This window comes from Polypterus senegalus, chromosome 2 (genome assembly GCF_016835505.1).
Source record: "Polypterus senegalus isolate Bchr_013 chromosome 2, ASM1683550v1, whole genome shotgun sequence".
In the NCBI taxonomy this organism is placed as follows: Eukaryota; Metazoa; Chordata; class Cladistia; order Polypteriformes; family Polypteridae; genus Polypterus; species Polypterus senegalus.
The window spans coordinates 140,882,712-140,907,529 of NC_053155.1; the positions used below are offsets into that span (position 1 = coordinate 140,882,712).

Genomic DNA, 24,818 nt, shown 5'->3' on the forward strand with positions numbered 1-24,818 from the left:
TCGAAATTCTACGCGTAATGGTCATAACTGGAAGCAGTTTTCTCCATTTACTGTAATGGAGATGAGCTTCAACGCCGTGGGGGCGGAGTTTCGTGTGACATCATCACGCCTCCCACGTAATCACGCAGTACATAGAAAACCAGGAAGAGCTCAAAAAAGCGCTTAACACTAGAATTACCAGAGCCTACTGAGCATACTTTTACACTAATATATGTTCCTGTGCTTGAACGACATGGGCAGATGGGGAGTGTCTGATGATTGCATATAGCCCGGTTACTGGTCTTTACCATTCTTTCCTCTGCATGTCCTGTAGTACAAAAGAAAAAGCATACAGCAACATGCGGGACTGGCAGGAACACTCAATAAAACGAAAAGCAAGTGACGGTGAGATGAAGAAGGCAGCTTCGCCAGCGCTTTTGTGTGTCAGAACCGGGGGGAGTTGATTGTGCGTTAGTATGCATCGTGGTACACTGCAGAGCTATAGCGGCCTTTAGTGAAAACAGCCGTGTCAGATGGGGTTGTATGGATTGATTCTGAACGCCGACTGAGAGAGTGAAAAGTGAATAAAAAAAAAAAAAAGCTAACCTTTACAAGGATCATAAACTGCACCGGCTGTTACAGACTGAAATCAAAAGTATGCTTTATTCTAAAACAGTAAGACAAGAGCAGTTTACTTCTCAAACGGAGGGGCGAGGATTGAACCCGCGACTTTGATTCTAAGCGGGGCTGAGTCTATTGAGCCACGGAGTCAGTTACAGTAAACTGGTGTCAATGTCGCATGTTAAAGCCGGCTTTATGTTTCTGCAGTTATATGTTTGAATAAAAGTGCAATTGTGTTATTCTTGTGAAAATGTTTCTTTGCTATTTGGACTTCAGGCTTCATACACTATACAGTTTATGCCTACATTTTGTCATCTACTACTAGAATATAAAAAAGTTTCTGTTTTAACAATGTGTTGACACAGATTACTGTAGAAACGAACAGACATGAAATGCGGTGTTCCAAACAACAACCCATTATTTCCGCTTAAAACTCCACTTCACCCCAGATACTCAATCAAGGCCTGAGCTGAGAGAAGTTCGTGCACGCTCTAAATTGGTGGGGGATGGAATAGTCGGCTTCTCTTTATCAGCACATTTAGAAGACAAAGGGCGCTGGAGAGGTGTGAAGGGATTTAAGAAGCAGTTTAAGGTGGGACGGAATTACGAAGTTTTTCAGAGGCTCTGGTAATTCTAGTGTTAAGAAAACATGCATTATATAATTGAGAAGGCAGCTAAACAATAAGAAGCGGCGAAAGTGACATATACAACCATATTCATGAGTTCTGCTACTGAAACAAAGCACATGTAAACCTACACTTTAAATTAAGTTCATAGACAGGCTACGCTGGCGCTTGTAATTTAGTGCCTGCCCATATAAGGCCGTCCGTCAGCGCAATCCAATAGCAAACTGCCACGGTAAATATTCACGGGTGAAGGACTGTGCTTATGGAGAGGAAGATGAGATGGTCAGGGTGGTGTTTGACACAAACTCAGCTTAAACGCGTAGAGAAAGTTTTAAGTGCCAGGACTAAGGTAACATTAAATACAGCCACGGACATAGCACGAGATGGCACCAGCACAGCTGGGAACCTTCGATGCATGTACACCGAAGCGCTCACGGAACTGACGAGTGCACAGATAAAAGGCAACAGTTCCAAAGAGCTGAACAAAACCAATTACACAATTGAAAAGGCAGCAAAAATATGAAGCGCCTGATAAGCATATTCATAAATCCAGCTACTGCGGAAACAAAGCACACGGTGGAAAAAGTCAATGTCCCGCTAAAGGAAGACAGTGTAAAAACCCGTGCATGCAGTGTGTCAGGTCTCAGATAAAGAAGAAGACGAGCTGTTTATTGATGCAGTAAGAAACGAATCGATGAATGAAACCTGTCATCTTTACAACGATTGACAAACACGGAATGTAACTTGAACACAACACATCCTACAAATACGAACCTGATTGAAAGAAATAATGATAATCAAATCCTTGATGACAGCAACACTCAGTAACACTCACAAAACAAATACTGTATATTGACAGTCATGTTACGTTATTTTTAAAATGTTCCCTTTTCTTTTCTACCTTTTTAACACACTACTTCTCCATGATACGCTGGTATATATATATATATGTATATATATATATATCCCGCCTCTACATACTAATAATGGATACTTTATTCGCCATCAATGATTGTTTTGGTAAAGCCATACTCAGTGTATTCATTAGATGAACGGTAAAAAGTAAGAGCGAGGGAGGATGACTCATTGAGGCATGCAGGCTGTAGCCAACTCTATCTGAATTGCGCATCACATTTGAAAAACATATCTTTTCAAGTTCTATTTAGTCCATATGTGTCAAACTCAAGGGTCACACATCCGCCCGGCGTAATTATATCCGCCCCAGATCATTTTATATACTGTATTATTGTTATTAAAGCCCGGTATATGAAGCGCTGGTAACACAATAAACTACAGATCCCATAATGTAGCGCTTCAGCTGCCTTGCATCAGGGTAACCTGAATGCAATTCAGAAGATACAGAAAACAGCATAATTAAATAAGAATCTGACACTTCAGCGGACGCTTTAACCTGCGCACAATCACAAAGTGATTTCAAGTGAAGCTGCTTTTATGGGAGATACAAATGCACCAGTTCACCTTGCCCCACTTTCCCTGTTGCCAAGTACTGTTAAACCAAGTCACTACGGTGTTCCCAACACGACTTTGCTGATAAACTGAGCGACTGGCGCACTGAGTTTGCACGGCGCTTTGGTGACTTTGATGAACAAAAAGTCCGCCTACATGCGGCTCAACCTTGTGCATGTTTGGTAGCACATATCTGTGTGAGAAGCTCTTCTCAGTGATAAAGACTAACAAAACAGCACACAGGAGTCAGCTCACTGATGAGCACCTGCAATCCATCCTGAGAATCTCCACAACACAGAACCTCACAGCAAACAGAAACGAACCTGTGGCCAAAAAGATGCCAGCGCCCAGCTCTAAAATGACATATGAGCAAAGACAACTGAATGATTTGATTTGTTATTGCACGTAAGAGCGGAGTCAACTGCTTTAACAAACAGCTATTGCACTGATAATGAAATAGCTGTGTGTGTATATATGTAGATATGTATGTATATGTATATATATGTTTATATATGTGTGTGTGTATATATGTATATATATATATATATATATTTGTATGTATATATATATGTGTATGTATGTATATGTGTGTATATATGTGTGTGTATATATGTAGATATATATGTATGTATATATGTGTATATGTATAGATATGTATATATATATATGTATATATATATATATATATATATATATATATATATATATATGTGTGTAAATATATATATATATATGACAACAACACTCATCACTCACAACAGTGACAAAACAATTACATTGACAATCAGGTTACGTTATTTTCAAAATGTTTCCTTTTCTTTTCATTGCTTCTTTAACACACTACTTCTCACAAGAGGTTTAGTATTTTGCTAGTATATATATATATATATATATATATATATATATATATATATATATATATATATATATATATATATACACACACATACATACACACACACATATATAAACATATATATACACATATACATATATATCTACATATATACACACACAGCTATTTCGTATCAGTGCAATACGCTGCTTGTTAAAACGTATAACTCCCGCTATTACGTGCAAGTCTGAGTGGATATTATGAACTATCGTATTTGTTCAAGTTCTATTTAAATTTTAAATAGAAGGAATTTTTATTTAGTAGACAGAAATATCTTTGGTAGGATTGGTAAAAACAGACAGGAATATTATTCCTGAATAAATCAACTCAAACCTTAAACAACTTATAATATTTTGCTCTCCATAAAAATATATCCTGTCAAAATTATACAAATTCAAATATGAACATGCTGCATAACAAAAACCTGGAAATATAAATAAAATGTGTTCCTTTCAGCAATAACAAATCAAATCATTCAGTTGTCTTTGCTCATATGTCATTTTAGAGCTGGACGCCTGGCATCTTTTTTTGGCAACAAGTTCGTTTATGTTTGGTGTGAGGTTCTGTGTTGTGGAGATTCTCAGGATGGATTGCAGGTGCTCATCAGTGAGGCGACTCCTGTGTGCTGTTTTGTTAGTCTTTATCACTGAGAAGAGCTTCTCACACAGATATGTGCTACCAAACATGCACAAGGTTCGAGCCGCAAGTAGACGGACTTTTTTTGTTCTTCAAAGTCACCAAAGCGCCGTGCAAACTCAGTGCGCTCAGTTTATCAGCAAAGTGCGTATTTTGGGAACACCGTAGTGACGACTTGGTTCAACATTACTTGCAAGTTGCACTGGTGCATTTGTGTCTCCCATAAACACAGCTTAACTTGAAATCACTTTGTGATTTTGCACAGGTAAAAACGTCCGCTGAAGTGTCAGATTCTTATTTAATTCTTCTGCTTTCTGTATCTTCTGCATTGCATTCAGGTCTTTCAGGTTACCCTGATGTTTTGTCTCATAGTGCCGTCTTAGATTAAATTTTGTAATTACAGCCACATTAGCTCCACAAATGAGACACACGGGTTCAGTAAACATATACTCAGCCTCCCATCGTTTTTTAAAGGCTCTATTTTCAGAATCAACTTTTCTCTTCAGCATCGTGTGAGCTAGCTTCGCAATAACTTGCAGCATCATAAGCTAGACTTGATTAACGCTGGTAACTGTTCGGCAAGGCAGCTGAAGCGCTACATTATGGGATCTGTAGTTTATTGTGTTACCAGCGCTTCATATACCCGGGCCATTAATAACAATAATACAGTATATAAAATGATCTCGCGGGCCAGATATAATTACACGCCGAGCTGGATGTGGCCCGCGGCCCTTGAGTTTGACACATATGGACTAAATAGAACTTGAAAAGATATATTTTTTCAAATGTGATCGCTAATTCAGATAGAGTTGGCCAAGACTACAGCCTGCATGCCTCAATAAGTCATCCTCTCCTCTCTCTTACTTTTTTACCGTTCATCTAATGAATACACTGAGTATGGCTTTACCAAAACAATCATTGATGGCGAATAAAGTATCCATTATTCGAAAGTATGTAGATCGGGTATATATATACATATATATATATATATATATATATATATATATATATATATATATATATATATACACATATATATATATATATATATATATATACACACATATATATATATATATACATATATATATATATATATACATATATATATATATATACACATATATATATATATATATATATATACACATATATATATATATATATATATATATACATATATATATATATACACATATATATATATATATATATATACATATATATATATATATATATATATATATATATATATATATATATATATATATATACATATATATATATATATATATATACATATATATATATATATATATATATATATCATATATCGCTAGCAGAGACGAGGTGTTAAAGAAGCTATGAAAAGAAAAGGAACATTTTAAAAATAACGTAACATGACTGTCAATATACAGTAATTGTTTTGTGAGTTTTACTGAGTGTTGCTGTCATCAAGGATTTGATTATCATTATTTCTTTCAATCAGGTTCTATTTGTAGGATGTGTTGTGTTCAAGTTACATTCCATGTTTGTCAATCGTTGTGAAGATGACAGGTTTCATTTATCGATTCGTTTTTACCGCATCAATAAACAGCTCGTCTTCTTCTTTATCTGAGACCCGACACACTGCATGCACGGGTTTTTTTTTTTTTTAACACTGTCTTCCTTTAGCGCGACATTGACTTTTTCCACTGTGTGCTTTGTTTCCACAGTAGCTGCATTTATGAATATGCTTGTATGTATCAGATGCTTCATATTTTTTTGCTGCCTTTTCAATTGTGTAATTCGCTTTTTGTTCAGCTCTTTGAACTGTTCCTTTTGTCTGTGCACTGCGCCAGTTCACGGAGCCGCCGGTGTACATGCATCGAAGTTTCCCAGCTGTGCTGGTGCCATGTCGCTATGTCCATGGCTGTATCTAATGTTACCAAAGTCCCGGCACTTAAAACTTTCTCTCGCAGTTTCGCTGAGTTTGTGCCAAACACCACCCTGACCATCTCATCTTCCTCTGCATAAGCACAGTCTTTCACCCGTGACTATTTACCCGTGGCAGTTTGCTATTGGATTGCCGCTGACGGACGGCCTTATATGGGTAGGCACTAAATTACAGATGCCAGCGGCAGCCTGTCTATGAACTTAATATAAAGTTTAGGTTTACATCGTGCTTTTTTTCCGAAGTAGCAGAACTCATGAATATGGTTGTATATGTCACTCGCTCGCTTCTTATTGTTTCGCTGCCTTCTCAATTATATAATGCATGTTTTCTTCAACACTTTTTGGGCCTCTTCCTGGTTTTCAACGTACTGCGTGATTACGTGGAAGGCGTGATGATGTCACACGAAACTCCGCCCCCACGGGTTTCAAGCTCATCTCCATTACAGTAAATGGACAAAAACAGCTTCCAGTTATAAAACCTGCCCAACTTTTGTAAGGAAGCTGTAAGGAATAACCCTACCAAATTTCAGCCTTCTACCTACACGGGAAGTTGGAGAATTAGTGATGAGTCAGTCAGTCAGTCAGTCAGTCAGTGAGTGAGTCAGTGAGGGCTTTGCCGTTTATTAGTATAGATATATATATATGCAAACTCAGTGCGCTCAGTTTATCAGCAAAGTGTGTATTTGGGAACACCGTAGTGACAACTTGGTTTAACATTACTTGGCAACAGGGAAAGTGGGGCAAATTGCACTGGTGCATTTGTGTCTCCCATAAAAGCAGCTTTACTTGAAATCACTTTGTGATTGTGCACGGGTTAAAACGTCCGCTGAAGTGTCAGATTCTTATTTAATTCTTCTGCTTTCTGTATCTTCTGCATTGCATTCAGGTTACCCTGATGTTTTGTCTCATAGTGCCGCCTTAGATTAAATTCTGTAATTACAGCCACATTAGCTCCACAAATGAGACACACGGGTTCAGTAAACATATACTCAGCCTCCCATCGGTTTTTAAAGGCTCTATTTTCAGAATCAACTTTTCTTCAGCATCGTGAGCTAGCTTCGCAATAACTTGCAGCATCATAAGCTAGACTTGATTAACGCGTAAGTGTCGCAAGGCAGCTGAAGCGCTGCATTATGGGATCTGTAGTTTATTGTGTTACCAGCGCTTCATATACCCGGGCCATTAATAACAATAATACAGTATATAAAATGATCTCGGGCCGGATATAATTACACGCCGGCCGGATGTGGCCCATGCCCTTGAGTTTGACACATATGGACTAAATAGAACTTGAAAAGATATATTTTTTCAAATGTGATCGCAATTCAGATAGAGTTGACGCAAGACTACAGCCTGCATGCCTCAATAAGTCATCCTCCCTCGCCTTACTTTTTACCGCTCATCTAATGAATACACTGAGTATGGCTTTACCAAAACAATCATTGATGGAAAATAAAGTATCCATTATTCGAGTATGTAGATCGGGATATATATATACATATATATATATACCCGCGATCGCAGGAGAAGTAGTGTGTTAAAAAAGCTAGAAAAAGAAAAGGGAACATTTTAAAAATAACGTAACATGACTGTCAATATACAGTATTTGTTTTGTGAGTGTTACTGAGTGTTGCTGTCATCAAGGATTTGATTATCATTATTTCTTTCAATCAGGTTCGTATTTGTAGGATGTGTTGTGTTCAAGTTACATTCCGTGTTTGTCAATCGCTGTAAAGATGACAGGTTTCATTCATCGATTCGCTTTACTGCATCAATAAACAGCTCGCCTTCTTCTTTATCTGAGACCTGACACACTGCATGCACGGGTTTTTTTTACACTGTCTTCCTTTAGCGGACATTGACTTTTTCCAACGTGTGCTTTGTTTCCGCAGTAGCTGGATTTATGAATATGCTTGTATGTATCAGACGCTCATATTTTTGCTGCCTTTTCAATTGTGTAATTCGTTTTGTTCAGCGCTTTTGGAACTGTTGCTTTTATCTGTGCACTGCGCCAGTTCACGTGAGCCGCCGTGTACATGCATCGAAGGTTCCCAGCTGTGCTGGTGCCATCTCGCTATGTCCATGGCTGTATTTAATGTTACCTTAGTCCTGGCACTTAAAACTTTCTCTCGCAGTTTCGCTGAGTTTGTGCCAAACACCACCCTGACCATCTCATCTTCCTCTCCATAAGCACAGTCCTTCACCCGTGAATATTTAGTGGCAGTTTGCTATTGGATTGCCGCTGACGGACGGCCTTATATGGGCAGGCACTAAATTACAAACGCCAGAGGCAGCCTGTCTATGAACTTAATTTAAAGTGTAGGTTTACATCGTGCTTTGTTTCAAGTAGCAGAACTCATGAATATGGTTGTATATGTCACTCGCTCGCTTCTTATTGTTTCGCTGCCTTCTCAATTATATAATGCATGTTTTCTTCAGCGCTTTTGAGGTCTTCCTGGTTTTCTATGTACGCGGATTACGGGAGGCGGATGATGTCACACGAAACTCCGCCTACACGGCGTTCAAGCTCATCTCCATTACAGTAAATGGAGAAAAACAGCTTCCAGTTATGACCATTACGCGTAGAATTTCGATATAAAACCTGCCCAACTTTTGTAAGGAAGCTGTAAGGAATGAACCTGCCAAATTTCAGCCTTCCACCCACACGGGAAGTTGGAGAATTAGTGATGAGTCAGTGAGTGAGTGAGTGAGAGTGAGTGAGTGAGTGAGGGCTTTGCCTTTTATTAGTATAGATATATTGCATTGCAATAATTGAATTTCAAAACACAAGTCATGCATTGCTATGTATTGCTCAAATCAGGTCAGCCAATATTGTGCTCAACTGTCACTAATAAAAATAGCCTGTAATACTGAAGTAAAGGCAGTGTCTTCAAACTTTGTGTGCTATTTCTACCAGCGTTACATTTGATGCTGTTTGTCAATTTATTTTTCACAAATACTTTTAATGTGCTAAGGTGAAATTCAAACACAAACCAAATCATTTAAGAAACTAACCTGAATTTCTGCAGTGATAGCAGCATTTAACGCAGATTCCAGACCACCATCTGCCATTAAACTGCTCACAAGTAAATCAATCATAAACCGACGACCTGGGCTTATGCCATTTTCATTACCTGAAACTAGAAAAATGTGCAAATGTTAGCTCAGAATTTGATGATGTCATATATTATTTAATTACATTTTTCCACTTTAATAACTGAAATACTGTGACAAAGACAACCCTCCACTTGTAAATACATAACTTGTTTTATTTATTTTATCAATCAATTAGCAAATTAATGTATTTTATTGTAACACTATGCCTTTTTCAAATAAAGTGTAGCAATTTTCCATAACAACAACAAGAGACACAGGATTAACTTTAATGTCGGTACTTGGCATTACCTTACTAATCACAAATAATCTTTTTTTTAAAACTTCTTAACAGTAATGTATATGTACTGTAAGGAATCCTTACTCACTACTCCATACAGGATCACTTCAACTATGTGATGATAGAAGCCTTTTTCATCTATTTATAACCATTTCAATTGCCACATCACCACCTCCACTTCAGTAAGATTTAGATGTAGACTATACTTGCATCAATCCAAACCTTATAAAAACTTTACAATAGTAAGACACAACTTTACCATTTTTGACAGATAGCCTCACAGTTTGGTTACCTGTTGCCAGGTACATTGTGGAATTAAAGATGAGTCCAATTTTTCTTTTCCATTCAGACTTCTGTGTTGTGTATGGATCGTGTGAGATAGTTACAAGCACCTCAGTCAAGATTATTTTTTTAATTATATACTTGTGAACTTTGATTTTTAGTCATTTTATTGATGATGAATCTACTATAATGAGCACCTAACCTTATTCAATAGTTCAATATTTGTTTGCTGTATCCTGAAGAAGTGGTTCTTCTTCGAAATGCATCTACCACACCTACACTTCACATCACATGAAGAGTCAGGAGTCCATTGACACTTCAAGCATAGCATAAGAAGAAACAGTCTGTTTAGGCTTCATGATAGATTCTCTTCAATAATTGTATAAATCTACAACTGATCAGTTCATTTAATGGGCTTACACCGTTTTTTTTTCCATTTTATATTTACTCTCTCTTTTGGTTTTTTGGCATCTGTAAAACTCTGTTTCTTTGATGGGTTTGTAATGCTTTGTTGTAAGATAATTAAAAGTGGGTATAGTACTTAATTATTTCATGGGAACAAGCGGGTTGGATAATGGATGGATGGATTCTAGATTTATATATACATTTTAATTAATTGATTTTACTTGTATGTTTTTCATTGTAATTTTACTTGAGCTGTCAATTTGGGTTTGATTTCGAAATGTTTTACTTTGCCTTATATAGAATGTTTTTTTTTCCCTATACAAAAATTGTTCTTTCTTTATTATAAAAAATGTACATTGAATAGAATTATACACTTTTGGTTAGGTTTCTGCTTACTCTATTTATGGTATTACTCCTAGTAAGATAGTTTTGTTTAAAAGGACTAGATATTACAATCCCTGATGATTCAGCACAGCACTTGCCTTAAGTGGTGTCAGAGAGGTCTTCTTTGTCAGGATGACATTAATAATGTCCACTTAGTGATGTTTCCACCAACACAACACATCATGAGTTGTGTACCTTAGTTTTATTGGGTGTTTTGGCCTTTTACCACAAGTCTATAACATTTGAGATTTCTACGGTAGTGCTGCCCTACTTTGACTCAAAGGCAAGCAAATGCACAGCTCCAAACCATAATGCTTTCCTCACAATGCTTTATTACAGCTGATTAACATTGTTCTGTTCTAAGAACATTTTCGTTTGTGTTTTTGCAACATACGGGGACGCGCAAAATAACATTAACTTTAAAGGTTCTTTCCAAAGCACATTGATGAAGAAGTCTTATTCAAGAATACAACTCCTTGAACTCTAATGAAAACTATAGCCAAGTGTGATTCTGTGAACCAATCCATAAAAATACCAAGAATTGATGCATTTTTTAGTGAGAGTGCTGGTTGAATTTGGTTGGACAACCTTCTCTTGGGAGAATGTAAGCAAGCTTAAAGTTTCACCATTTACACATCTGTTTCAGTGTAGAATGGGTGATTATAAATAGCTTTGAAATTGCTTAAGAGCATCTCCCTGACAAAATGGTCATCAGCTATCCTTCTGCTGTAGCTTTTCAGAATGCTTTCTACTCTTAACATAATGTATTACCAACTACCCAGAGGGCAAAAACTAAATTATACAATTCTCTTTACTTTACTTAAACCTAGGCCTTCCAAGTTACTCTCATCTCATTTTGTAAATCATTTCTGACCAGTCCAGAGTACATGATGGAAACTATAATTGGTTTAGAGGCAGTTTATGTGTACAAACTATTTTATCCCAGGGAAGCGCAATTCAGTATATTCATTTTTGTTCTTTGAATAATTGCAGTATAATTTTCCAGTCTTGTTTCTTATATTAATTCACTTTAATTATGACTGTAAAATAAGAAGCTGTTCTCCATTTACTTAAATATGTTAAATGACTAAAATTACCTTCTCAAAGCATTGTATTTTTTTGTTTCATTTAATGCCTATTAACTGATCATTTTTACAGAAAGTCAAGTTTTCTGGATGGGTATCAAGACTTCAAAGTTTAAAAACCTATTTCATAAAAAAATACTTTCATCAGATAATACTGATTTTTTTTTGCTTTATGTTCAAAAACCACATTTAAACAAGTAGTTGCACATTTTTGCAATAAATCACCACCAGTTATTCAAGTGCAAGTTTATCTGAACTATTACCTGCATTGGGCAGAAGTGCTGAAAGTGCCCTAGCCCGCTCCTCTGCTGTAGGAAGCAATACTGACCAGCCACTCTGAAGCACTGCCTGGGCAGCCGACTGCACTGTATTTAGGACTCCAGCATTGCTTGCTAAGGTTACCACAGTTTGTTTCAGGCTGTTTAACAGCACACTTCCTAAACCCAAACCTAGGGTATCAGGATCCACCTGGTTACTAATTGCTGCATGAAGCTAGAACAGAAAACAATTAAAATGAATAAATAATTAGGTATTCAAATGTCTACCATTAAGATTAAATTATAATAAAAAGGTAAAATAATTATGTGAATAGTTTAGATGGGGGAGTTTATAAATTTTAAATATACTGTATATGGATATTTGATAAGAACTGCAACTTTAAAAGAAACCTTTCTAGAAATGGATTTTCCTCTCTATGATTTTCAATTTTCAATTTTACCAGTAGAAAACTTAAAATCAGAGAGGAAATCAGAATCCAAACTGGAATTAATTATAATAAAGTACAAAAAATGTCTTGGAATTTAGCAAACAAAATTGATGGCCAAGGTTTCAAAAGCAACGCAACACCTACAGTACATTCACTTGTTGGCATTTAAAATTAAACATCCAGATATAAAACACCGAATTTGAGAAGATGATTGTCTTAATTAAAAAACACCCTGGAACTCTGTTGTTTCCCGTATTACATTCTATTTACTATGCAATTATGCAGTAATTATGTGTCTAGATATGTGTCTAAACAGTGTATACTTACTGTTTGACTTAACCAATGATAAAGCAAGAATACTTTTCTTACTTTTATTCTACACCTGGTTATGTGCCTACCTCAAGCATTGCTTGAGTTACAGATTAAGTATATACAATTTCCTAATTACATGCTGGTCTGACAAATACCTATAGCATATTTACACTAAAATATGATACATTTAATTTAATGTGTCACCAAAAACTATTACAAAATTACAGTGACTATGGTCCATTTCAAACCCATAAAAAAAACACAAATCTAAAAATGAATTTCTTTAAGCTTGATTAAAACATGGTCATATTTTACTCAAAAAGAAACAAAGGCAGATTGATTTGCAATTAGTTATAAACTATGTAATCAATCAAGTTTAAATTCAGTATTAATTATGTTCTAAAATGAACTAGTTCATTAAAACAGACATAAAATAAATTGGTTGTACTTAATTTTCTGGTTGTGCCCAGGTTCCACATACAGTGCATCTGGAAAGTATTCACAGCGCATCACTTTTTCCACATTTTGTTATGTTACAGCCTTAATCCAAAATGGATTAAATAAATTTTTTTCCTCAGAATTCCAAACACAACACCCCATAATGACAATGTGAAAAAAAGTTTACTTGAGGTTTTTGCAAATTTATTAAAAATAAAAAACTGAGAAATCACATGTACATAAGTATTCACAGCCTTTCCTCAATACTTTGTCGGTGCACCTTTGGCAGAAATTACAGCCTCAAGTCATTTTGAATATGATGCCACAAGCTTGGCACACCTATCCTTGGCCAGTTTCGCCCATTCATCTTTGCAGCACTTCTCAAGCTCCATCAGGTTGGATGGGAAGCGTTGGTGCACAGTCATTTTAAGATCTCTCCAAAGATGTTTAATCGGATTCAAGTCTGGGCTCTGGCTGGGCCACTCCAGGACATTCACAGAGTTGTCCTGTAGCCACTCCATTGATATCTTGGCTGTGTGCTTAGGGTCATTGTCCTGCTGAAAGATGAACCGTCGGCCAAGTCTGAGGTCAAGAGCGCTCTGGAGCAGGTTTTCATCCAGGATGTCTCTGTACATTGCTGCAGTCACCTTTCCCTTTATCCTGACTAGTCTCCCAGTTCCGGCAGCTGAAAAACAACCCCACAGCATGATGCTGCCACCACCATGCTTCACTGGAGGGATGGTATTGGCCTGGTGATGAGCTGTGCCTGGTTTCCTCCAAACATGATGCCTGGCATTCACACCAAAGAGTTCAATCTTTGTCTCATCAGACCAGAGAATTCTGTTTCTCATGGTCCAAGACTCCTTCAGGTGCCTTTTGGCAAACTCCAGGCGAGCTGCCATGTGCCTTTTACTAAGGAGTGAGTGGCTTCCGCCTGGCCACTCTACCATACAGGCCTGATTGGTGGATTGCTGCAGAGATGGTTTTCCTTCTGGAAGGTTCTCCTCTCCCCACAGAGGACCTCTGGAGCTCTGACAGAGTGACCATCGGGTTCTTGGTCACCTCCCTGACTAAAGCCCTTCTCCCCCGATCACTCAGTTTAGATGGCTGGCCAGCTCTAGGAAGAGTCCTGGTGGTTTCGAACTTCTTCCACTTACAGATAATGGAGGCCACTGTGCTCATTGGGACCTTCAAAGCAGCAGAAATTTTTCTGTAACCTTCCCCAGATTTGTGCTTCAAGACAATCCTGTCTCAGAGGTCTACAGACAATTCCTTTGACTTCATGCTTGGTTTGTTGGTTTGTGCTCTGACATGAACTGTCAACTGTGGGACCTTATATAAACAGGTGTGTGCCTTTCCAAATCATGTCCAATCGACTGAATTTACCACAGGTGGACTCCAATTAAGCTGCAGAAACATCTCAAGGATGATCAGGGGAAACAGGATGCACCTGAGCTCAATTTTGAGCTTCATGGCAAAGGCTGTGAATACTTATGTACATGTGCTTTCTCAATTTTTTTATTTTTAATATATTTGCAAAAATCTCAAGTAAACATTTTTCACGTTGTCATTATGGGGTGTTATGTGTAGAATTCTGAGGAAAAAATGAATTTAATCAATTTTGGAATAAGGCTGTAACATAACAAAATGTGGAAAAAATGATGCGCTGTGAATACTTTCCAGATGAGCTGTATTTTTAGCTGCTTGTCAGTTTGTCTTTTACTTGTTTATCTCAGTACTCTGTTGGTAACTACATTGAATGAATGATCCTCTTGTCATTCACTCTTGCAATTAAACTTTCTCATCTACTTTCTGTCACATTAAACTTCTGTCGCCACTGTCAAAACCATAGGTAGTACCACATATCTCACTGCCAGTTTCAATAACGGCTGCATATGCTGCCTCTTTATTTCAACAAAAGCAGCTCATTTCACATCTTCACAGTTGCCCTACTCTGTAATGGTGGCTTAGAATTCTCAATTAAAAAAGCAGTACACAGTCTGTCATCTTCCTTTTTTCCTCAGTATATACTAATTGTTCTGCCTCTTGAAACATCAACACTTTTAGACTTTACTTCTTAATGAGCACAGACAGCTAGGAAGCAGTTTGACCTGGGCGTGTACAAGTGAGGTTCAATTATAAATAAATCCCAAGGTTGCATGCAAAATACTCTCATGTTTGCAAGTAATTAAAAGGCAAAATACTTGAGGTACAAAATAAGTATATCGTGAAGACAGATGATGCATTGAGTGTTTGTAATACATTCAAGATACTGCATTAAACAATATAGTATCTTGCTCTCACCAGTAGATAATGTATTTCTTGCCATTTTGTGCAAAGCCTAAATGAGGCAATCCATGAAAGGAGAACATGAGGCCCTCAAATGGCTGAGCAATAAGAGATACTGGAGATGCTTACCATGTTTAAGTATGCACACTTTCTTTTTTTCCCCTTGTTTTGTAATATTAGGCCTGGTACAGTTATGCCAATCAAATTAAACCAAATACAGTATTATGTTTTCTGAAATATGATATCTAAGTAGAAACATAATTTATCACAGGTGTGAACCCTGCAGCATGCTACAGGCCATCCCAGTATGTGTGCTTGGGCAGCATAGTTTCATGTGTCAAAAACTCCTATATGTCATGTGAATAGTTCTGCCATACTGAATAAGCAAGACTCAAGTATTATCACTTATATACTTGAAACTAGCTTGGTCTTTTGTGCTTTCAAACTGACTTAATTAGTAACATCTTCATAATGCGCTACTAAATAATACTTAAAATACAAATGGATGGATAGGTAAAACCTTATAATTTTTATTATGCTTTGAAAATAAAGTTTTTAAAAATTCTTAAAATATAAACATTAAGGTTTAGATGATCTGGTCAAATACTGTACTATAAATTCCTATAATAAATTTAATTAGTTGAAATATACCTTTTTTAAACATTCCACAAAATTATATATTTTTATCTGTTTGGACAAGCAAACTAACCTAGAGGTTAAAGAATTACACTTTCAGCCACAACAATGCCAGTTCAAGCCCCATCTCTAACAGAACATTCTTATAAAAGTTAATTTTAACAGGCAGAATAAGTTATTTTTAAAAATGCAAAACAAAAAAAATTACTACATTAGAGTACAATGTACTGTATACATCTGTACTCTTAAGACTCTTATGATGATTCTAAAAATAACAAACTGAAGTCTACTTGTTCTGTTGGAAGACTTATGTACCTGTAGTCTTAAAAGATTCAATGTTGCCACCACCATACATTCCTTCTCCTGTGGGGGAGGCCAGTCAGAGGTACCATCCATACCTTCACTCACTTGACGCAGTAGTAAATCAAGCTGTTCAAAAGTCATAGGACAAACATCCACAACAAAAGGTACACGCAGACTGATTGACCACTCAGAACTTGAGGACCAAGCAAAGCTCTGACAGGGGAGAAAGGGTGAAATAATTAGAAATATGCAGCAGGAGCATCCATAACCTTAAGCCAATATCATAAAAGCAACTGAAAACATACACATCTCTGCTCTGTCAAATCAGCATTTTGAACAGCTAGCTATTACTGAAAGGTTAAATTATTTTATGCCTGAAAAACAGAGCAAGTCAATCAGATCAGAAAAATAATAATAAAAAGCAGTAAATATTTAAAAACCCAAAAACTACTGATAAGTAACAGTATAATAAATTCACCTGGGGCCTCATGTATAAACGGTGCGTACGCACAAAAATGTTGCGTAAGAACTTTTCCACGTTCAAATCGCGATGTATAAAACCTACACTTGGCGTAAAGCCACGCACTTTTCCACGGTACCTCATGTCTTGTCGTACGCAAGTTCTCCGCTCGGTTTTGCAAACTGGCGGCACCCAGCGTCAAAGCAGTGCTACTGTTCTTATGTGATTACTCATTATTTTCATGACGCGGCTTTATAAATACACAGAAACTAACCGCATATTGTTTATTAGTGTAATGCATCTGATTGTAATTAACTTGTAACAATATAATGGTCCAGGGAACAGCCACAGTATTCCAAATGCCATAACTGCTTTAGCATTGTTACTCTCACTTCTTCTTCTTCTTCTTCTTTCAGCTCCTCCCGTTAGGAGTTGCCACAGCGGATCATCTTTTTCCATATTTCTCTCACTGCACCACTCGGAGTATTTATATCACTGTATCTGAGTGTGAATCACAGCAGCAGCTGATCGGAAACAGAATTATCGGTTTACGGCATTAAGCACACGCTGTCTCTGCCACGCAAAACGCTTCAAAGCCTTTCCTGTATGGACCTCGGTTCAAAACAGTTTAATCCCAAGAACTTTAAATGCAGCCAATCAAGTGCTCCTTGTAGAACTGTTTGTACTTATAAGTACAATCACCCCACTGTAAACTTGCACTATAGTTATAATATCGCACAACCTGAGCCACTTTATAAAGCGCCTATTTACATATGATGACGATATCATTTTTAAGGTGAAATGCAGCAAAATATGTTTGTTAAATTATACAGATAAAACTTTAACTTCATTTAAATAATCTATATTCTTCACTGGGAGTGTCATTAAGGATAGAATAATTAAACATGTACTACGAAGATATTTCAATGTTCTTTAAACGCTTTGAAGAATCGCTAAGCTTACAGATGGCTTAACATCTATTACAGAGCTGATTGTGTGGCGATCGGTTACTTGGGGAAAGAAAAGCACTGACTGCAGTGACGGCTACGCCAATATATATTGAATATAAAACAGAAAGAGAAAATAACAACACAGCTAAAAACACAGCGACAAATTTCGGCAAAAGTTAAATGCTTGTGTCATGAGCACGAGGCGGCTAGTGTCTGCAACATACGTGGCCATCCACCGTGCATAAGATACTTTACTGACATTGGCGGGCAAAGAGCCAGCCACCGATTCTTCCTCTGCCCAGTGCCACCACAAGCTTAGAGCCCTGAGTACTGCTGCAATAAATTATTTCATCAAGTGAAACACATGTTTAATAACGTGCTTTAACTCCTATCATCATGAAAATGACATCACGTATACATCTCAGTATTTTAGTTATTCAGAGAGCTGTAATATCACGAATGTAATGGATTCTGTGTCCAGTTGGAGGAAGAGAGCCGGTTTAAGAAACAAGTAGTGATTCACACACATAGAGCACATAGAAAATCAAATACAAAACAAAGCATTTAACGTGCTACTTTAATTACGATGTGATTTTAGAAACTGGTTAATTAAACAATTTTAAGATGAAGTTTATAATGTTCTACTAAATGACAAAATAAACTACGTGATTAAAGTGGAAATGTCGAGATTGAAGTTGACATTTCGTGCTTTTTCCCCACTGTGTGCCTTTTTTTCTCTGTACCCTAATAAGCTTTCATATGACACTCAGACAGTGGGCTTACAACTCGGCTTTCCACGGCGACTTTGATATGTGACTTCTTTTTTATTTCCGGCACTGTGCGATTTTGTGGATGTGAGCTTTCAAGTTTCTCCAACACGCTATGTCACTCGATCAACTTCCTTTTGTTGATTATACCACTGTTTATTTGAACAAATAGTATGATTTTCCTTTGCCTCCACTTGGTATTCGCTGAAATTCTTATGTTTCCCCCCCGTGCTTTTCCTATTGTCTTTTCACAGAATGCTGCGCTTAAGGGCGATTTATATTGATTTGCATATTCAAATAGGCGTAATTCTGGGAGGATTTGGGGCGTTACATAATGCGCGTGCACGAGCGTTAGTTTTCACGCTGATCAGGATTTATGTAGCGGAAGAACGTGGAAGTTGGAGTACGCACAGATTCCTGCATCTGGATTTTTCTGTGCGTAGCACATTTCGCTTTTGTGCTTACGCCATGTTATAGTGCGAGTTCTACGCACGGCGTTATACATGAGGCCCCTGGTGATTATATAGTAGATAGCAGTAGCAATAATGTCTGAATATCAATCATTAATATAATAAGATTTTAGTGAGTGATTACATAATTTTTGGACATGGTGAGCTGCAATGGATTGGTAAGCGCAAACAATTGCCAAATCTCAACAAAGGTATTTTAAATGGGCAAAACTGCCTTTGTCATTGCCATGTTAACCATGTATACTATAAGCTACTAAAAAATTAATGTTTAGAAATTGATTTTGTTTACATCAAGAAAGGAAAGAAGACTCCTGAAAGCAATTAGCTCTTTTACTTTTGCTTAACTTTATACAAGAAAAGGAAGCAAAATCTATATATACAAACCGGATTCCAAAAAAGTTGGGACACTATACAAATCGTGAATAAAAACTGAATGCAATGATGTGGAGGTGCCAACTTCTAATATTTTATTCAGAATAGAACATAAATCACGGAACAAAAGTTTAAACTGAGAAAATGTATCATTTTAAGGGAAAAATATGTTGATTCAGAATTTCATGGTGTCAACAAATCCCAAAAAAGTTGGGACAAGGCCATTTTCACCACTGTGTGGCATCTCCCCTTCTTCTTACAACACTCAACAGACGTCTGGGGACCGAGGAGACCAGTTTCTCAAGTTTAGAAATAGGAATGCTCTCCCATTCTTGTCTAATACAGGCCTCTAACTGTTCAATCGTCTTAGGCCTTCTTTGTCGCACCTTCCTCTTTATGATGCGCCAAATGTTCTCTATAGGTGAAAGATCTGGACTGCAGACTGGCCATTTCAGTACCCGGATCCTTCTCCTACGCAGCCATGATGTTGTGATTGATACAGAATGTGGTCTGGCATTATCTTGTTGAAAAATGCAGGGTCTTCCCTGAAAGAGATGACGCCTAGATGGGAGCATATGTTGTTCTAGAACCTGAATATATTTTTCTGCATTGATGGTGCCTTTCCAGACATGCAAGCTGCCCATGCCACATGCACTCATGCAACCCCATACCATCAGAGATGCAGGCTTCTGAACTGAGCGCTGATAACAACTTGGGTTGTCCTTGTCCTCTTTGGTCCGGATGACATGGCGCCCCAGATTTCCAAAAAGAACTTTGAATCGTGATTCGTCTGACCACAGAACATTCTTCCATTTTGCCACACTCCATTTTAAATGATCCCTGGCCCAGTGACAACGCCTGAGCTTGTGGATCTTGCTTAGAAATGGCTTCTTCTTTGCACTGTAGAGTTTCAGCTGGCAACGGTGGATGGCACGGTGGATTGTGTTCACTGACAATGGTTTCTGGAAGTATTCCTGAGCCCATTCTGTGATTTCCTTTACAGTAGCATTCCTGTTTGTGGTGCAGTGTCGTTAAGGGCCCGGAGATCACGGGCATCCAGTATGGTTTTACGGCCTTGACCCTTACGCACAGAGATTGTTCCAGATTCTCTGAATCTTCGGATGATGTTATGCACAGTTGATGATGATAGATGCAAAGTCTTTGCAATTTTTCGCTGGGTAACACCTTTCTGATATTGCTCCACTATCTTTCTGCGCTACATTGTGGGAATTGGTGATCCTCTACCCATCTTGGCTTCTGAGAGACTGCCACTCTGAGAAGCTCTTTTTATACCGTATCATGTTGCCAATTGACCTAATTAGTGTTTATTGGTCTTCCAGCTCTTCATTATGCTCAAATTTACTTTTTCCAGCCTCTTATTGCTACTTGTCCCAACTTTTTTGGGATTTGTTGACACCGTGAAATTTTGAATCAACATATTTTTCCTTTAAAATGATACATTTACTCGGATTAAACGATCTGTCATCTACGTTCTATTACAAATAAAATATTGACATTTGCCATCTCCACATCATCGCATTCAGTTTTTATTCACAATTTGTTTAGTGTCCCAACTTTTTTGGAATCCGGTTTGTAGAATTTGCTAAGGGGATCTGTGTACAACTATTTCACAAAGGCTGATAACTGAGGGCATGGTACAATGCTAATTGGTTTATAGGAAAGAATACATAATGGAAATTGCCAATGGAAACTGTTTTTTGAGACACAGAACAAATTAAAAGGCTTGGGAGTTGATTGAGATACCTGGAGGGATGGGAACTGCTTGATAGGAAACTTAGGAGTAAATTATTATTTGAGTTCAGTGCTATTGATAAGATTGTATGTGGTGAACATGTTATTCAAACACAAGGACCCCTTAAATGTACCGGGTACCAGAATAAATGGGCCAAACAGTAATTACAGGCATCTAATCTAAAGTCTGTGCACTCGACATTTAAGTAAGAGGGATGTTGAGCCATCAACTGTTTACCACTTTGTGGTGAACTAACTCACACAGATGGGAGCACCTACATATATTGAATGCAGCTGGTTAATACATTTGTAAAGTATGAGTTCAGCTCTGACCTCTAGAAAAATTTCTCTGGCATCACAAAAGAGGTTAGGAACAAATACTTTGAATATGACCTGTCCAAGACCTGAATAAACAATGCAACTGAAAGGTTGTTGGTACATGTTATAGCAGCAATCCAAAGCTAAGTAATTCACACTGGTTGAGAGTCAATTTACATGCAATATTTTCAGGAGTCTCCAGATTTGACTGAGAGGTACCAGAAGACCAAAAATATATAGTTTACCCTCGCAGATAAAATATATGCATAAAAATTCACTTACCTGAGCAGGACCACAGGCAATCCCTACAATGTGTTTTGCATTTAGGCTTGGCAAAGCTGATGGCTTCTTCTTGTTTATGAAAAGCGTATCAAAATGTTGGAACTGGTCATTGCTGCCCCAGCTATGCACCTCCCCATCATCAGTTAGTGCCAAACAGTGTGTCGAGCCAACGGCAATGTCAACTACTTTTTTACCTAAGATAAATTACACCAAAAAAAGAAACACATCATTACGATATGCTCGATGACAGTGTTTCTCAACCACTTGTCGTCACCCATATTTGGGTTGCGAGTTCACATTCATCATGATGGTACTGGGTCACGGTGGCCATGAAGGATCTATTTATGCTGTAATACATTAACTATAACATTTCAGGATACACTGAAATAAAATATACAACATAAAACTCCACAAATTTGGGATGTAATTTCAGAAAATGCTGAGAAAAAATACTAGAAACCGAGTTCTGTTACTGTTTAGCTAATAATCACTCATCACAAATTCTGATACACTATCAAAGCAGTATAAAAATTTGGATTGCACACTATTCAAGCACTGAAGTACTAGCCAATTAAAATAAAACCAGTCTGACCTTCATGTTAATCACTTTCTCTATTTAGATTTTAGTGGGAATGAAGACTCCACAAAAAAAGAGAAAAAAAGAGAAAGAGAAGGAAATTTTAGATTGGTCTGATCAGGCAACAAGCAAGATGAGTTAACTGATTCAGAATCTGATACAACCCAACTGACAACCATTACAACACTGCATGGTTTTAGAATATCCAAACTGTCCCACATTGCTCTAGTAAGAGAACTAAATTTCCAAAGAGTTACGCACAGTTAAATGACAGGAACCAAATTTCAAGTTTAAACACTATACATTAGCTGTAATCTGGGATTAAGCAACTTTACTGTGTATTTAAATGAAAATGACATAAAACTATACCAAGTATCAAGTCTAGCTGAAGAATCACCTCAAATTCATCAAACATCACAAAAATAAACATATTCAACAGAAATAATAAATATTGCTGAATAAATAAAACTTAAATGGATAAAAGGCATATCGGTGTAACAGATCTTCATACCTTGTAAACTATCGAGTAACTTTGGATATCTGACATGTTCTTCTGTCCCATGCCCCAAGCGCTGGTTATCACCTTTACCCCAAGTATAGACTTGTCCATCCTTTGTCAAAGCAACTGAGAATTGGCTGCCACAGCAAACTTTTACAATGTTTAGGTCCTGCAATTTTTCAACTAGCTTTGGTGTTTTACATCCATCACTCCCTCCTCTTCCTAATTTTCCATAGTCTCCATCTCCCCAAGACCATACTTGACCTGACAGGGAAAAAAAAGTTCACAGGTCAGTCACAAATTCCCCAATAACCCTACATAGCTATCTACTAGGCTCAAACTGATAGACATTACACTTTTATGGGTGATACTTTAAACATTAAACATCCAGAGGTACCTGGTAAAAAGCACACATCAGATTACATTTTAGGAAAAGTTATTTTTTATATGGTCTGACACATTTTTAAAACATGGATTAGGTCTAGAGAAAAACAATATAATAATAATGTTTTTTTGTTTACAGCCATCCCATGCTGATCCTGTCCACTGCTGAAAGCACATACAATGGGCATGTGAATATCAGAACTGGGCCGTGGAGCAATGGAAGAAGGTAACATGGTCTGATGAATTACATTTTCTTTTAAATCATGTGGACAGTTGTGTGTGTGTGTGTGTGTTGTTTACCTTGGGAAGAGATGGCAGCAGTATGCACTATGGAAAGAAGGCAAGCCAGCAGGCAAAGCGTGAGGCCTCAGGCAATGTTCTGCTGGGAAACCATGGGTCCTGGCATTCATGTGGAAGATACTTTGACATATACAACCTACCTAAAGATTCTTGCAGACCATGATGGCAGTGGTCTCTTTCAGCAGGACAATGTGTTCTGACACACTGCAAAAATTGTTCCAAGAATAGTTTGAGCAACATGACAAAGAGCACAAGGTGTTAACTTGGCCTCCAAATTCTGCATATCTGAGTACAACTGATCACCTGTGGGATGTGCTGGAAAAACAAGTTCGATCCATGGAAGCCCAGTCTCACAACTTATAGAACTTAAAAGGATCTGCTGCCAGATAGCACAGGGAAACTTCAGGGGTTTTGTGGAGTCCGTGCTTGAATGGGTTAGAGTTGTTTTGGCAGAACGAAAGAAACTTACACAATATTTGGCTGGTGGTTTTAATGTTGTGGCTAATTAGTGTAAATTAGCCTAAACACCTAAATGAATACTTCACATAAAGATTTTAAGTCATATCTGAGGAAAAGTTTATCATCATCATATGTATACTACTGTACAAATCAATTTTCATTGAGTCTACTGCTGCACAAATTTAAACAATGATGTGTATGGTAACATTATACTGCTAATTAAACAGAACAGAAATTTATAAACAGCTACTCTGATACTTTATGTCTTGTTCTCATTTCCAAAACTAAAACAGAGCAGGTTTACATGAGGCCATGGTTCTTAATGCTGCAGGAAGGCTCTGGTTGTATAATTGATCAACATTTATTTGTGGGCCTCACAGTTCAGGTGTGGTTTTGTTGTTGTAGGAAAAAGGTCTGGTACAATTCTTTAAAAGAAACAGGCATAGAATGGTACTTCAGCAAAGCATAGACTCTTATTTTATCAAAACTTTGTTTTTATGGGATATTTCTTACAGTAGAAGGTACATAAAAATCCACATGTGAAGAGATTTCAAAAGACATGTATTACACAATCCTTGTAAACATACTTTAATTTTTGTAAACTACAATGACATATGATAAACAAAATCCAAATGTAGGAAACCAGGTTTAATCTGCTAGTAAAACAGATGCACTGTAAGTGTGTGACTACAGCTTATCTAATGAAAGACATGGACAAACACAACACCCACATCAACACTTTTATTAAAATATGTCAGAAAAATGACTAATAAATAAAATAAGTGCAATAAGAATTTAGTGACTCCGATTCCACAACTCCAACCTGGATGGTAGC

At 37.3% G+C, this 24,818-nt stretch overlaps 1 protein-coding gene across 5 annotated transcripts in view; it reads right to left on the bottom strand.

Moving 5' to 3' along the window:
• herc2 (HECT and RLD domain containing E3 ubiquitin protein ligase 2) overlaps positions 1-24,818 on the bottom strand; it is a 390,659-nt gene that overhangs the window by 217,856 nt on the left and 147,985 nt on the right. For all 5 annotated transcript variants that reach the window (XM_039744703.1, XM_039744704.1, XM_039744707.1 and 2 more), the window contains 5 exons: positions 22,853-23,104; positions 21,765-21,958; positions 16,406-16,606; positions 11,973-12,201; positions 9,175-9,299 (listed from right to left, as the gene is read on the bottom strand). In XM_039744703.1, the coding sequence (XP_039600637.1) occupies positions 9,175-9,299; positions 11,973-12,201; positions 16,406-16,606; positions 21,765-21,958; positions 22,853-23,104 (1,001 nt within the window). The remainder of the gene's footprint in view (positions 1-9,174; positions 9,300-11,972; positions 12,202-16,405; positions 16,607-21,764; positions 21,959-22,852; positions 23,105-24,818) is intronic.